Raw genomic sequence first — 16,556 nt, forward strand, 5'->3', positions numbered from 1 at the left:
CGTGGTCTATAGAATTCTTCAATTCCTAACGTTTCGTCCAATACTACGTTGGACATATTCAGAGGTATGGCTGGTCCTGCTGAGTCATCGTGTTTATGGATGTAACATATTACTGATTAATATTTTTTTAAATCTTAGAGACACGTAGCTCTTTAGGTATCGCCAGCTACAGATGTAGCATCTGCTTTTGAGTCGAAGCAGACACAATAAGCGAGCGGTGCCTGTGATCTCAAGTTACAAACAACTGGAAAATAGCGAGTACTGGCCGATGTCGTTCGACCTGTACCAGTTCTGTTATTCCCGCCAGCCACATCGCCGAGAGTCCTGTGTACAGGAGCAGTAAAGATGGTGACAGGCGCTGAAATCGTTTACGACGCCGTCGAATTTCATTCACATCGGTCTGTTACAGCAGCACAACATTTAATTAAGGTCTTCCATAAAGATGCACCGAGCGCCAAGTCTGTGAACCAGTGGTAGCGCACACTTTTTAAAGACAATGACATCCTGTAACTGAGCATTTGGAAGACTGTACGGGAAATTTTGAAGCAGAAATGTTACTTCCTGCAATTACTACAAATTCTGACATCTGTATACGAATACTAAGTGACTCTCTTTGGGATATCCACAAGTATACGACACCGTGCGGAACAGGTTCGTCTTAGTGAAAAAAACATTGTTGACGCGACAATTGTTAACTGTATGCTGAAGAGACACGACCTGATGCATATAAAATTCCACACGTAATTATTCAACACGTTCATCAATCACAGTAAGTTCATCCGTGAGGTGACGCCTCATAGTTTAAAAATTTGTGGTTCCTTCTTCTTCATGGAACAGACCATTACAGGCGGTGTGAATCTGCACATGCTGCAAATCTGTCTCATGCTGCAGCGATTCCACCCCTCATCTAGATCGTGAGTTCTCAAACTCAGTGCTGAAAACCGATGGATTGATCGTGGTGGGCATATCGATCAGTGAATGTCAGCCTTCACTCTCACCCATCTGAACACGATGTGGATTTTCTGTGTAGGGTTCCGATCTTTGCACCATCTTTACCAGCTTACCTGCCAGAAATGCATGTCGCTTCAGCTAGACCTTAGGAGAGAGGGAAGCGAGTATGTTACTTCGAGTAATGCTGAACTTGATTACTGATTCTACTTCTTCGGGTCCCTAAAGGGAAAATAAATTTAGGACTTGTAACTAAAATCTGATAAGTTTCTGAGTGTCAGTACAAAGTTGTAAAAGTTTCCTTCTTCTTGCGAGCCTGGTTCGCTTGTTGTGGAATTTACCATTCCAAGATTTGTCAGTCTGGTTTTACTACGTGGCTAGATGCCATTCCTTAAGAAATAGTTAAGCCAAGGGATGAAAGACGGAAAGTCGTGTGATCCATTTGTCTGAGAATCGTGTAAACTTCGTTCGTTCAGTTATCTTTTCCAATGCAAAGTTCTGCAACATTGTGTCAAGTACATTGCTGATATAGGTTCACTGATTTTTTGATAACCCAGTATCAAATTGGTTACTCAGAAAATGTAGTGTATGAGGCAGTGGCGGCTCCTGACCAAAGAAGATGGTGGTGCACTTTGCTCACGAAGGAAAACATCAACAAAATAGTGAAAATCAGTACACTGCTCAATGTTTTTGTAATGCTTGATATAAACAGGCCACTCGCTCTTGTCACTCCTGCATCTACTCATAATAAAACCAAAAGGTGTACACAGAAAAAAGTATTACTTTTGCAGAATAAAAGGAATTAAAATCAACTGCAGCTGTATGTACTCAAAAAGTGGTAAGCATGCCTTACTAACCTTTTTAAGCAGGACTGATGTTAACGCCGTTCGATTATATCTCTGAATTTGGATGTGGTGGTGATCACTTGTACAGAAACTCTATTCTTCTTTCCTTCATATTTGCAAATCTTTCAGTCACTCTTTGTTTGAAGTCTGCAATTCCTAAAACGAGGTCTCGTTCAATAGAGAGCATCGCTAGTGCTGATATAGTCTTTCTTGGTCCATTGTATTCCGAAAGAAGGTTTTGGTGGGTTTCCGGGAAGAAAAACAACGTTTTGCTTCTGATGTGGTCATTGGAATTGTAATTATCGCTTTCAGGAGCTTCACAGATTCGCTCAGTGTATCACAAAGATTATTGTCAGTCATGCAATCCAGAAAGCTCAAAGCTCCACACATGCTTTTGAACTCCTCTCTTCTATAAATAACAGAGAGTTCTGTTCGAAGTTTCTTTGCTTCCAAAAAAGAGTAGCATTCAATAGCAGCTCTGAAATAAGTTTCTGGGAAACTGAAAGAGTAATTAGCGAATTTCTCTGGTAGAAAGAGAGAGGCTGCAACTAGGTGTCCAGTGAACTTGAATCTTTCTTTTACCTCGTAACTAACATCACATACTTGTTTTGCCTCCCTCAATAGAATACACATCGCTGCGCCATCTTCTCTTTTATGGTACTCGTGTAAACCTGTTGAATTTTCACTCACTCCTTCCCTAATGTTCGCAATTTCACGCTCAAAAGCTGTCGGCTGATCGTGTGCGTAAGTTGGGTCACTATATCATTTTTGTAACTGGTTATACAAAATATCCACATATATCATGAATTTATGAAAAAAATGAAAGCCAAAACGTGAAATTTTCATCCTCCAGAATTGTTACGAAGCCACAGGGTTGCAGGATAGTGTGCTCATTACACAGTTTTCCCCCCTGTCTCATATTTTCATGCACGTGAATATCTTCCCTACGCTCCTTGACTGAAAATTCCAACGAGTAGGCACCGAACGTGGCAGTCGTACTATTTCGTCGAGAACTGCTGTTCTTTGAGGAGATGCTGAAAAGAAGCTGCAAAGTCCCTGAAGTTTAGTGAAGAATATTCGAACATTTTTATTAATGGAAGCGGCTATAAGCATAACGAGATTCAACTGGTGGGCATAGCAATGAATGTATGAAGTATTGGGAAACTTTTCCTTAACAAGAGCCTGCACCCCACGTGACGAACCACTCACGACTGCTGCACCATCATATGTTTGCGCTATTAGCTTATGTGGACAATTCCCCAAGTGATTATTTATCTGTTCGGTGATGGACGTTGCCAAAGACTGGGCATCATGCTTTTCTGGTGATATGAAGTCCAAAAATCTTTCTACTCATCCTCCTTAATTTTCTTTCTAATTTCCTCTTGGCAGACTTGAAGCATCCACCGGAGGAGTTCATTCTGGATGGTTTTTGAGGTTCCTTTGAAAACTGTAGCTTTCTGTAAATGCGATTTTAATACCGAGTATAATTCTGCACTAAAATTGATCAAGGAATGAAAAACACCAGGACTGGAAGATGATTCAGTCTCATCATGTCCTCTAAGGACAAGTTCCAATGCACAACAGAAACGAATACAGTTAATAATTAGATTCAATACGTACCTAGTATCGGTAACTTTTTGGTTGTGTAATCCACGGACCTTCTGTACCCACTGTCTAATTGGGTAGCTATATTTACATTGCCTAGATATATTCAAAACGTTATTTACATGGACTGAAGAAAGTTCGTGTTTTCTAATTTTATCATGGAGACTCCGTGTTTAGACCATGAAAACAAAATAAGGCATTTTTCATGTCACAACCACACAGTCATCCATGCTTGTTGTACAATTCAGAGTCAAATTACCTATAGAATTGGCGACTTTTTGTTTTAACGGTCTGCGAAATTGTTAAAGCAGGAGTCGGTCTACCTAACCTCTTGATTTCTAATTTTTCTTCAAACTTCCATGAATTGAAGGGTTCAGAGAGCAGTGAAATTACCTGATTCTTTATTTCATGTATTCACTTGTCACTTGAGCCTCAAAATTCTGTGTAGTACACGCTAAAATAACTAACACAACGCACAGGAAATAGTTAAAATTCAAATGGCTCCGAGCACTTTGGGACTTAACATCGACGGTCATCAGTCCCCTAGAACTTAGAACTACTTAAACCTAACTAACCTAAGGACATCACACAACACCCATCCATCACGAGGCAGAGAAAATCCCTGACCCCGCCGGAAAATAGTTACTTCCGTCTCAGCTACACCTGAGCTGGTAAGGTGGCGCGAGAATCCCACTTTGTTCGAAGATCCAATAGTTCCGTTTCCCTTCGGAAGAGTTAGGGCCCTCTTCCTGCGGCTGGCAGGGTGGCCCGGGTATGGTGTTTATACACACAAGGCCCGCATACGAGTACAGTGATGCCGAGAGTTGCTCCCGCACCCCCTCTGAGACACCCAAGTCCGCGTTTGCAGCCACAGTGCAACCCGCTGTCACTGTCGGCACATTCCATCCAACTCCGCTGCGTTCGGCATTTGGAGCCCGGGCATTTCAAAAGAGATAAACGGCGCGCTACTTCTCCACTAGTATAGAACGCTCAGCAGGGCCAACACAGTTGAACAAAATTATTCCTTGGGGGTAGCGCAAACCTGAAAACCTATACAGGATCTGCTAGTGGTATGAGGACTGAAAGAAAAGACATATTACATCACTGAGGAACTATTTGCCACTGTGAGTTTGTGCATAATAACCCTTTTCCAGTACGTGTGCTCACGCTATGACAAGCTTCATTATAAGTCGATCAGTTCAATTCTTGCGTTCCACGGGAACGAAGGGTGGCGCAGAATAAACGACTCTGATGTTTCAGAATTGTGTCATAATCAAATATATGTAATTATTGACAACTGCCATCAAATGAAGACCTGTTTGAGTTCAGAAATGTCAGCATTCATTCCACCTGAATTCTAAACATAATTGTGGATGTCGCCTTCCGTGAATTGGCGCAGGAGCTCCGCCATTTTTGCCTTGAGGCGGAGTTGCAGAACACGCCTGTAGCAAGCTGCTCGGTCACTGCCGTTGAGCTGATCCAGTTTGACGAAACTTGTCACAGCGTACAAGATCAGTTCAAAGTCGAAAGAACGGCCACAACAAATACAGGGCGACAATTATTGAACTATATGAAAAAAGAACGTAAATTAGTTACAAACTACCGCGTCCACACACTTTATTCAACATGTAAAGTTCACTACAGATCTAGGTTATGACGTGTCCGAGACGCCTACCATCATAGACGATGATGTGTCGCAGACGAATGATTAAATTATGCATAACCCGCTGAAGTGTCGGAATATCGATGCCGTCGATGATCTCCTGAATGGCTGTTTTCAGCTCAGCAATGCTTTTTGTACTCCTTGTCTATAATATAGCCCCACAAAAAGGAGTCACATGTGTTCAGGTCCGGAGAATATGGCGGCTAATCGTGGCCCATTTCAGTGGCCTCTGGGTACCCCAGAACCAGAATTAGGTCCCTAGAGTGCTCCACCACATCAAAAGCTCTCCTGCTTCAATGCGATTGAGTTCCGACTTGCATGGACCACATCTTATCGAAACCAGGGTCACTTGGGGATGACATCAGCTTCTTAAAACTTCACGTACCATTCGGTAGCCAAAAAGGAATATCGCACTGATTATTCCGTGACTGCACATTCCACACCATATAGTCACCCATTGAGACTTCTTAATAGCGAGGTGTGGGTTCTCCGTCCCCCAAATGCGCCAATTTTGCGTATTGACGAACTCATTCAAATAAAAGTAGGCTTCGCCGCTAAATCAAGCAATGCATGTCCATACTATGTCCCCCCCCCCCCCCCCCATGAACCATGGACGTTGCCGTTGGTGGGGAGGGTTGCGTGCCTCAGCGATACAGATGGCCGTACCGAAGGTGCAACCACAACGGAGGGGTATCTGTTGAGAGGCCACACAAACGTGTGGTTCCTGAAGAGGGGCAGCAGCCTTTTCAGTAGTTGCAGGGGCAACAGTCGGGATGATTGGCTGATCCGGCCTTGTAACATTAACCAAAACGTCCTTGCTGTGCTGGTACTGCGAATGACTGAAAGCAAGGGGAAACTACAGCCGTAATTTTTCCCGAGGGCATGCACCTTTACTGTATGATTAAATGATGATGTCATCTTGGGTAAAATATTCCGGAGGTAAAATAGTCCCCCATTCGGATCTCCGTGCGGGGACTACTCAAGAGAACGTCGTTATCAGGAGAAAGAAAACTGGCGTTCTACGGATCGGAGCGTGGAATGTCAGATCCCTTAATCGGGCAGGTAGGTTAGAAAATTTAAAAAGGGAAATGGATAGGTTAAAGTTAGATATAGTGGGAATTAGTGAAGTTCGGTGGCAGGAGGAACAAGACTTCTGGTCAGGTGACTACAGGGTTATAAATACAAAATCAAAAAGGGGTAATGCAGGAGTAGGTTTAATAATGAATAAAAAAGTAGGGGTGCGGGTAAGCTACTAAAAACAGATAGACACAAAGCCCACGCCTACTACAGTAGTACAAGTTTATATGACAACTAGCTCTGCAGATGATGAAGAAATTGATGAAATGTATGATGACATAAAAGAAATTATTCAGGTAGTGAAGGGAGACAAAAATTTAATAGTCATGGGTGACTGGAATTCGTCAGTAGGAAAAGGGAGAGAAGGATACATAGTAGGTGAATATGGATTGGGGGGAAGAAATGAAAGAGGAAGCCGTCTGGTAGAATTTTGCACAGAGCATAACTTAATCATAGCTAATACGTGGTTCAAGAATCATAAAAGGAGGTTGTATACATGGAAGAGTCCTGGAGATACTAAAAGGTATCAGATAGATTATATAATGGTAAGACAGAGATTTAGGAATCAGGTTATAAATTGTAAGACATTTCCAGGGGCAGATGTGGACTCTGACCACAATCTATTGGTTATGAACTGTAGATTAAAACTGACTAAACTACAAAAAGGTGCTAATTTAAGGAGATGGGACCTCGATAAACTGAAAGAACCAGAGGTTGTAGAGAGTTTCCGGGAGAGCATAAGGGAACTATTGACAGGAATGGAGGAAAGAAATATAGTGGAAGAAGAATGGGTAGCTCTGAGGGATGAAGTAGTGAAGGCAGCAGAAGATAAAGTAGGTAAAAAGACGAGGGCTAATAGAAATCCGTGGGTAACAGAAGAAATATTGAATTTAATTGATGAAAGGAGAAAATATAAAAATGCAGTAAATGAAGCAGGCAAAAACGAATACGAACGTCTCAAAAATGAGATCGACAGGAAATGCAAAATGGTTAAGCAGGGATGGCTAGAGGACAAATGTAAGGATGTAGAGGCTTATCTCACTAGGGGTAAGATAGATACTGCCTACAGGAAAATTAAAGAGACCTTTGGAGAAAAGAGAGCCACTTGTATGAATATCAAGAGCTCAGATGGAAATCCAGTTCTAAGCAAAGAAGGGAAGGCGGAAAGGTGGAAGGAGTATATAGAAGGTTTATACAAGGGCGATGTACTGGAAATGGAAGAGGATGCAGATGAAGATGAAATGGGAGATACCATACTGCGGGAAGAGTTTGACAGAGCACTGAAAGACCTGAGTCGAAACTAGGCCCCGGGAGTAGTCAACATTCCATTAGAACTACTGACGGCCTTGGGAGAGCCAGTCATGACAAAACTCTACCATCTGGTGAGCAAGATGTATGAGACAGGTGAAATACCCTCAGACTTCAAGAAGAATACAATAATTCCAATCCCAAAGAAAGCAGGTGTTGACAGATGTGAAAATTACCTAACTATCAGTTAAATAAGTCACAGCTGCAAAATACTAACGCGACTTCTTTACAGACGAATGGAAAAACTGGTAGTAGCGTACCTTGGGGAAGATCAGTTTGGATTCCGCAGAAATGTTGGAACACGTGAGGTAATATTAACCTTACGACTTATCTTAGAAGAAAGATTAAGAAAAGGCAAACCTACGTTTCTAGCATTTGTAGACTTAGAGAATGCTTTTGACTATGTTGACTGGAATACTCTCTTTCAAATTCTAAAGGTGGCAGGGGTTCAATACAGGGAGCGTAAGGCTATTTACAATTTGTACAGAAACCAGATGGCAATTATAAGAGTCGAGGGGCAAGAAAGGGAAGCAGTGGTTGGGAAGGGAGTGAGACAGGGTTGTAGCCTCTCCCCGATGTTATTCAATCTGTATATTGAGCAGGCAGTAAAGGAAACAATTGTTAACATCGAGTATAGATTTAAATGTAGACTGGCAATGGCAAGGAAAGCGTTTCTGAAGAAGAGAAATTTGTTAACATCGAGTATTGATTTAAGTGTCAGGAAGTCGTTTCTGAAAGTATTCACATGGAGTGTAGCCATGTATGGAAGTGAAATATGGACGATAAATAGTTTGGACAAGAAGAGAATAGAAGCTTTCGAAATGTGGTGCTACAGAAGAATGCTGAAGATTAGATGGGTAGATCACATAACTAATGAGGAGGTATTGAATAGAATTGTGGAGAAGAGGAGTTTGTGGCACAACTTGACAAAAGGAAGGGACCGGTTGGTAGGACATGTTTTCAGGCATCAAGGGATCATTAATTTAGCATTGGAGGGCAGCGTGGAGGGTAAAAATCGTAGAGGGAGACCAAGAGATGAATACACTAAGCAGATTCAGAAGGATGTAGGTTGCAGTAAGTACTGGGAGATGAAGCAGCTTGCACAGGATAGAGTAGCATGGAGAGCTGCATGAAACCAGTCTTAGGACTGAAGACCACAACAACAACAACAATGTCCCTCACGACCCGAGGCAGAAGTTATGACGATTTTATTTCATGTAGTTCAATAATTGTCACCCTGTAGTTGCTTAATACTGCGAGGGGGCTCTGATCATCTGTTCCTTCAGACCATGTGTTTTCGCATTTACAGTTGTTACGTTTTTTTTAAAGTGATTACAGGTGTTGCGACCGTCATTTAAGTTTGCCCCTCGCAACTTTGAAGAGATGGGAAATGAGTACCTTGGACGGGTTGGTGGTGATGAAGGTGACCTGGTGGCCCCTCCTGGCCAGCTCGAGGCTCATCGTCCTGAGGGGTCCCTGGTGGCTGACGGCCGGGAATGGCACGATGGACAGTATCTTGGCTGCCTCCGAGGCTCCCACCAGCACCAAAAGCATCACCAGCGACAGGCCGGAAATCATGGTGGTCACCTGCCAACAACAGATATCTCTACTGCACCCGTTACATACGTTCACGTCGTCATGACAGCTTACAGGGCTGTTATAAATAATCCAACAAATTCCAACATATAATCTTAACAATGGATGTATGTATTAAACCGGGGACCTAGAAACGACGGAGAGGCTTCTTCCCGGCGTAGCCCTCAGTGGTTCACAACCCCACAACAGGACACAGCAGTCAACCCACCCCACCGCCGCCCCACACCGAACCCAGGGTTATTGCGCGCTTCAGCCCCCCCCCCCCCCCCCTAGTGGACTCCGCCGGGAACGTCTCGTACCAGACGCGTGGTAGGATAATTTTGGTGTACACGTATGCAGAAATGGTGTTTGCGCGGCAATGGCCACCACAGTCTAACTGAGGCGGAGTAAGGGGAACCAGCCCGCGTTCGCCGAGGTAGACTGAACACCGCCTATAAACCATCCACAGGCTGGCGGGCACACCGGACCTCGACACTAATCCGCCGGGCGGATTCGTGCTAGGACCGGCACGCCTTCCCGCTCGGGAAGCAGCGCGGCTTGGTGGGCGGGCATCTTAACAATAGTAGAAACATTCAAACAATGTACATACTCTGTAGCAATGTTACTTGATACGGTTGAAGCAAAAAGCAGACCACAATTTGTTAGAGTAACCATTACCAAAGAAATACGAACATTTGATGAACAGGGTAAAATTTTATAAGAAAATTTTATATTGAACCAGAGATGGTCAAATGTAGTACCGATTGTGCAGTAGCGTCGCATCTCAACAAAGATCGCTGGTTCAAGGAGTTATCGGTAATGTGTTAGAGTAACTTTTATGTAGAGATATATATGGAAGGCTTTCAAGTGTAAATACGTGCTGTTTCTTATGTGTGCTGGATATATATTTACTCGTTATGGGCCATAATGATTTTTTATTTGCAAGATACCATACTAGAAATAATTAAGGTAAAGAAAGTTATTTTGTTAACAATGCAAAGCGCGTGTTCATAAGTGATGATTGAGACAATGTATAACACTTGCGTCCAATGATTTTGTAAAGCTAATTGTTAATGTTTAATCAGTTTATTGTTTGTTAATTGCGAACATTATTAATTTTCTAAGAGTCAAAATAAAAGTTTTAAGGTTAGTGCTATGTTGTTACTTACCACAAGTCAATACCAGTTTCCAGGTCCATGTCGTTTTTGATTAACTATTTTGCTCAAGATGTTATTGCTTCAGTCATATCCCATTTATTTAAAATGTATACTAAGCAACAAGCTTGCACAGTAGCTGTATGCTAACTATACAATTTAAACTACTAACAGAGAGCAGTGCGAAGAGCATTACCATTGCGCAATTAGAGCTAAGAAATTTTATTATTTCAGGGATAGCATTCATTAAATACACGGACCATTATTTTCAAATTCATCAAGTTTTGTTTTATTACTAGGGCCAATTTCAGATCAATAGTGTTGCATCAGATTCAGTTTTTGTGCTACGTAAATTCATGCAGTTTTGGTTTGGTTTAAAGTTATTGACAGTCTACATTCTCGCAGCCTGAAAAGTTCAGTACAGTGCAAAGCGCATAAGCGACAAGATAAAATATGCTTTCGCATGTCATTCACATTCTGACAGATGTGTTGCAGGCTGTTGCCAGTTACGTTATTTCAAATGTACATGTTTCATTGGGCCTGGGGACGTAATTGAAGGTTGGAGAAATGTTGTCTGTGGAAAGGTCAATGAAGGAACAGGTGGCATTTGAAATTTGTGTTCCGCAAGGACGCGGAAAATCAATTGGTTAGACGTACTAGTGACTCAAGAGGCATGAAAGCCCTTGATGGGAGACGGGGTCGCCACCATCACCCATTTGACGTACAATAGGTTCCTTCCTGACTTGTTCTGCAGCCGCAGGCAAGTAGGTAGTTTGTGCACATTTTCGTACGTCGTCTTCATCGTCTTTTCTTTATCTCTTGGACGCCAGAAAGGAACTTCCTTGGGTCACTTGCCATCCTTGCGTCTGGCTGCATGTCGAGCTTGCCCCATTTCACTTGAATGGCGCTCATAGTTGCTATCCCCTGCCGCCCAACATACTTCTTCACTCACCTGTTTCTCCTAGTAATTCACGACAAGTCTTACTCCAAAGCTTGAAAGACAGCCGTTGTTTCAGACAACCTCCATTTCAAACACGACTCACGCCCCGTCCTCACAGCTTTAGTTCTGCCAGTACCTCGTCTCCTACCTTCCAAACTTCACAGAAGCTCTCCTGCGAACCTCGCAGAACTAGCACTCCTGGAAGAAAGGATATTGCGGAGACATGGCTTAGCCACAGCCTGGGGGATGTTTCCAGAATGAGATTTTCACTCTGCAGCGGAGTGTGCGCTTATATGAAACTTCCTGGCAGATTAAAACTGTGTGCCGAACCGAGACTTGGGATCTTTGCCTTTCGCGAGTCGCGAGCAAGTGCTCTACCATCTGAGCTACCAAGCACGACTCACGCCCCGACCCTACAGCTTTAGTTCTGCCAGGTTTAGTTCTACAAGGTTCGCAGGAGAGCTTCTGTGAAGTTTGGAAGATAGGGGAAGAGGTACTGGCAAAATTAAAGCTTGTACAGGAGAGTAAAGATCGGTTTTGCGTTGCACTTTCAGTAACGTTACGTTTACATGGGTGGTACATGGTGATAAGTCTTCGAACAGGTCTTGATTAAAAATTATAATATGCTCTTTAAAAATGACATACTGCTGTTCGTTACGAAGACGTTAGAAGAAAAGCAGTGTTGCTCGTTAATGACCCCACCCCCCTCCGTTAGTAAAAATCATTTTCTTGATACATTTTTTACTTTTCTTCTGGACAATTTGTGAAAAAAAGACCGCTCAACCTATCAAAGTAAAATACGCTTTATTTTGAAGCTTAGGCATTGCAGTTATGCTTGAAACAAAATATCGTTCAAATGTTCACCACGGCCTTTCTTTGTTAATCACACTGCCCAACATTAGTGGTTTGAACTCTTGAGTTACCACAACTTTGTATGGATACAGGCTCAAATTCGTTGCCAACATTTGCCACTTTGATATCTCAGACAGGCACAATTGTTGATATCGTCTTGAAACTGACACATTCTCGCGAAATGAGCGTGACTCTTAAATAATATAAATTTGGGTTTAGCGACAGTTCTTCTCGTGCATCGCTCGTGGATAACTAAGGTAAGGTGTAGGAGGATGAGGATGACAATTCACTACGAATTACCCTTCCCCAGACAACGTAAGGTGGCTTGCAGAGCGTGACTGTAGTTTTGATGATATTTTTATCCATTGTTCTGAGTGTACTCGGAGCATCATACACTATGCGATCAAATGTATTCGCACACCCACAATAATATACGTTTTTCATATTAGGGGCATTGTGGTGCCACCTACTACCATGTACCCCATATCAGCGACCTCAGTAGTCATCAGACTTCGGTAGAGCCTCAGTAGTTATTAGACATCGTGAGAGAGCAGAATGGGATCTTCTGTGGAACTCAACGGACTTCTAACGTGGTCAGGTGATTGCGTGTCACTTGTGTCATACGTCTGTACATAAGATTTCCACACTCCTAAACATCCCTAGGTCTACTGTTTCGAATGTGATAGTGAAGTGGAAACGCGAAGGGACACGTACAGCACAAAAGCGTACAGGCCGTCCTCGTCTGTTGACTGACAGAGACTGCCGACAGTTGAAGAGGATCGTAATGTGTAATAGGCGGAATTTCTAACTCCATCAGGATCCACTGCAAATACTATGACCGTTAGGCGGGAGGTGAGAAAACTTGGATTTCATATTTGAGCGGCTGCTCATAAGCCACACATCGCGACGGTAAATGCCAAACGACGCCTCACTTGGTGTAAGGAGCGTAAACATTGGACAATTGAACAGTGGCAAAACGTTGTGTGGAGTGTCGAATCACGGTACACAATGTGGCGATCCGATGGTAGGGCGTGGTATGGCGAATGCCCGGTGAATCTCATCTGCCAGCGTGTGTAGCGCCAACAGTAAAATTCGGAGGCGGTGGTGTTATGGTGTGGTCGCGTTTTTCATGGAGGGGGCTTGCACCCCTTGTTATTTTGAGTGTCACTATCAAAGCACATGCCTATATTGATGTTTTAAGCACCTTCTTGTTGAAGAGCAATTCGGGAATGGCGACTGCATCTTTCAACACGATCGAACACCTGTTCATAATGCACGGCCTGTGGCGGAGTGGTTACATGACAATAACATCCCTGTAATGGACTGGCCTGCCCAGAGTGCTGACCTGAATCTTGTAGAACACCTTTGGCATGTTTTGGAACGCCGACTTCATGCCAGGCCTCACCGCTCGATATCGATAGTTCTCCTCAGTGCAGCACTCCGTGAAGAATGGGCTGTCATTCCCCAAGAAACCTTCTATCACCTGATTGAACGTATGCCTGCGAGAGTGGAAGCTGTCATCGAGGCTAAGCGTGGGCCAACACCATACTGAATATCAGCATTATCAATGGAGGACGCCACGAACTTGTAAATCATTTTCAGCCAGGGGTCCGGATACTTTCGATCCCGTAGTGTATATGTATGTACAGTATACAACTGAACGTAGCAATGCTTTGCAATTGCTAAATATGTATGGGAATAAGATATACATCCTCATCTCCTTCTCTTCCGCTTCTCCGCCCATCTCCTCCTCGCCCTCTTTTCAGCCACCTCCTTCTCGCCCCTGTCCATGACCTTGTCCCTCCTATCTCTTTGCAGCTCCTCCTTGCCCCTCTCCGTCCACCTGCTCCTTTCCCTCTCTCTGCCCATTTCCTCAACCCCCACTCCTCTCTGTGCATCTCCTCTTACTCCTTCTCTTTGACCTTCAGCTTTGTTTATTGTTAAGTCAAACGAAACCTTGATTGGTCGTTGAAGCCACTTAACATGAATGGGTAAATCGGTTGTGATCACTGATATACGGGATATGAGAGAGACGTCTCCAGCTGCTGGATCTGTGAGGATAGTACCTAGAATGACAAAAAATGGCTCTGAGCACTATTGGACTTAACTTCTGAGGTCATCAGTCCCCTAGAACTTGGAACTACTTAAACCTAACTAACCTAAGGACACCACACACATCCATTCCTGGGGCAGGATTCGAACCTGCGACCTTAGCGGTCACGCGGTTCCACACTGTAGCGCCTAGAACCACTCGACCACCCCGGCCGGCCCTAGAATGACAGTATTTTACATAATTCAAATTGGGATGCAGTATTCTAATCATAAGCCGACAAGCCATAAATATAACTTACTTCTTTTCAGTTAAAACCGACTACAAGGAAGAAAACAAAACACCACATTCTTGTGTATCCAATCTTTGTTTAAAATTCTGTATGAGGAGGAACAATATATATGGGGAAACAATTTTTCTTACTATCATAGTTAAAACTGACTGCAAGAAAGAGAACAAAACGGCACAGCACAGCATTTTCTTTGTCGCAGTCTGTTTCAACACAAAACCTGTTATTTAAAAGAAATGTGCAGCCTACACCTGTCCAAATATTTACTAGAGTATCGCGTAAAAATTTCAATTAAATGAGTCGAGAACTTATCGAAACTTTTGCCAACAACGTTTCCCTTTTATACATTTTATGTACCCAATTATATATTATATATATTAAAAGATATTTAGTCTTTAACTGTGAGAATGTTCGTTAGAGTATTGTCTACAAACTTGAAGTAAATCAGTCAGGAACTTTTCGAGACTTTTGGAGACAGTCTTTCCTTCTTTATATATTGTACATATATTTGTAAATTATGTGTATTTAAAAAGTATGTAGCCTATCTCCGTCTGCACGTTTATTAGGGTATCGTGTAAAAATTTGGTATTAATCGGTCAAGAGTTTTTCTACAGTTTTGGTAACAACTTTTCCACCTGATGAATTATATATGTATTTGTATATTATATATATTAAAAATTATAGTCTGTGTCCGTCAGAGTGTTTATTAGTGCGTTGTGTAAAGATACGAAATATATAGGTCGAGAACTTTTCGAGTTTTTTTTGGAAAAAAAGGTTAAAGAACTTCTTATTTTTATGTAGTAGATATTTATTATGTAGTAGGATATATATTCAGTACAAATATGCAAAAGACACAAAACGGCTGTGAATGAATGGAGTGGCACATGGTGCGGGGGTACTGTTTTGACGAGTAGAAGTAATAAGTTGAAACTTAGAAGACAGGTGATGCTAAGCAGAGTTTGGTCGAAATGAGTTTATGTGGCGGCAGTGTGTTATAAATGTTTATTATCTTCAAGGGCTTCTACCAAGTTGAGCGTTCGCCTTCCCTCGTTACTTGTCCCTGCAAAGCATCTCGTACTACAGAGCGTTCACTGACCTCAGTAACTAAGGAAGCTTTTCCGTGAACGTCGGCTACGTACGAGGTGCGAGCACGTCGAAGTTAGGCCCTGCAGTGTGGTGTGCGCACCCACTTCTCGCACAGCTGGCGGCCCGGCCACTGCCGGCTGCTAAGGTTTAGCCAACTTTTTATAACTCTGCGTGACTTTGAGATGCGCAGCGCTGCGTCATCGCATGACTTGCAGTTAACACAACGCCCGACGAGGCCGATCTACTGGAGCGTGCGTCGCCAGACCACACAGTATTTGTCGATGACTTAATGCTACGATAAGACTGCCTCGAAAAGTGGTGATTAGATATGACACACATCGCGTTCTCCAATAACTCCGATAACTGTCGTTCTACGGGAACTTGACGAAATTTTGCAGTTTCTAAGTTAGCTGTATACCGGAGGTAACTAACGCAAGCCAGAGTTCTAGTGGTAGACTCTGACAGAGTCGTTTCGAAACGTTATTGAATGTACTATGTAGGTCTACCATCTTTGTCGATGTAAGGATCAGCGACTGTGTTAACTGTCTGACAAAAAAAGTGAAGCACTAAGAAGAGGAGGAGAAAACGAAATGAATCTTCATGCATTGAGAGGTTATGTGATTTTATATCAGTGATTAAAAATGCGAGTCAAATTTATCAGTATGACGTTGCACCCTCTGGCCTGGACGCATGATTTGATTCAGTTGGGATGGGTGGGCTCCTCTCCTCAGGCAAGGTGGCCCACAGCTATTGTAATTTGTTCCTGATACCATGGATACTGGGACAGGATTGTAGTCGATGTCTGAGCTATTCCCACTCATTTTACGAAATAAATGGGGTAATACATCTTACGTGACTCACCCGGTGTGTAAATAAGGCAAGGTCGGCCAACGATCTCTTCAGTGTAGGCGCGCACCAGGCTCAAAATCTTATGGAAATCAACTAGGCGCAATGTCACGGATTGCGCGGCCCCTCCCGCCGGAGGTTCGAGTCCTCCCTCGGCCATGGGTGTGTATGTTGTTCTTAGCATAGGTTAGTTTAAGTAGTGTGTAAGTCTAGGGACCGATGAGCTCAGCAGTTTGGTCCCTTAGGAATTCACACACATTTTTTTGAAATCAACTAAATGCCATCAGTAATTTAAGATAATGGATAGGGGCACTACGT

At 43.0% G+C, this 16,556-nt stretch overlaps 1 protein-coding gene across 1 annotated transcript in view; it reads right to left on the reverse strand.

Moving 5' to 3' along the window:
* The window catches only part of LOC126355060 (UDP-glucosyltransferase 2-like), a 57,874-nt gene extending 42,347 nt beyond the window's left edge, over nucleotides 1-15,527 (reverse strand). Inside the window, exons 1-2 of the mRNA XM_050005228.1 lie at nucleotides 15,403-15,527; nucleotides 8,845-9,033 (exon numbers count right to left, since the gene is read on the reverse strand). Coding sequence (XP_049861185.1) covers nucleotides 8,845-9,024 — 180 coding nt within the window. The 5' untranslated portion in view covers nucleotides 9,025-9,033; nucleotides 15,403-15,527. The remainder of the gene's footprint in view (nucleotides 1-8,844; nucleotides 9,034-15,402) is intronic.
* Nucleotides 15,528-16,556: the final 1,029 nt, after the last annotated feature.

This window comes from Schistocerca gregaria, chromosome 3 (assembly GCF_023897955.1).
Source record: "Schistocerca gregaria isolate iqSchGreg1 chromosome 3, iqSchGreg1.2, whole genome shotgun sequence".
Classification (NCBI taxonomy): domain Eukaryota; kingdom Metazoa; phylum Arthropoda; class Insecta; order Orthoptera; family Acrididae; genus Schistocerca; species Schistocerca gregaria.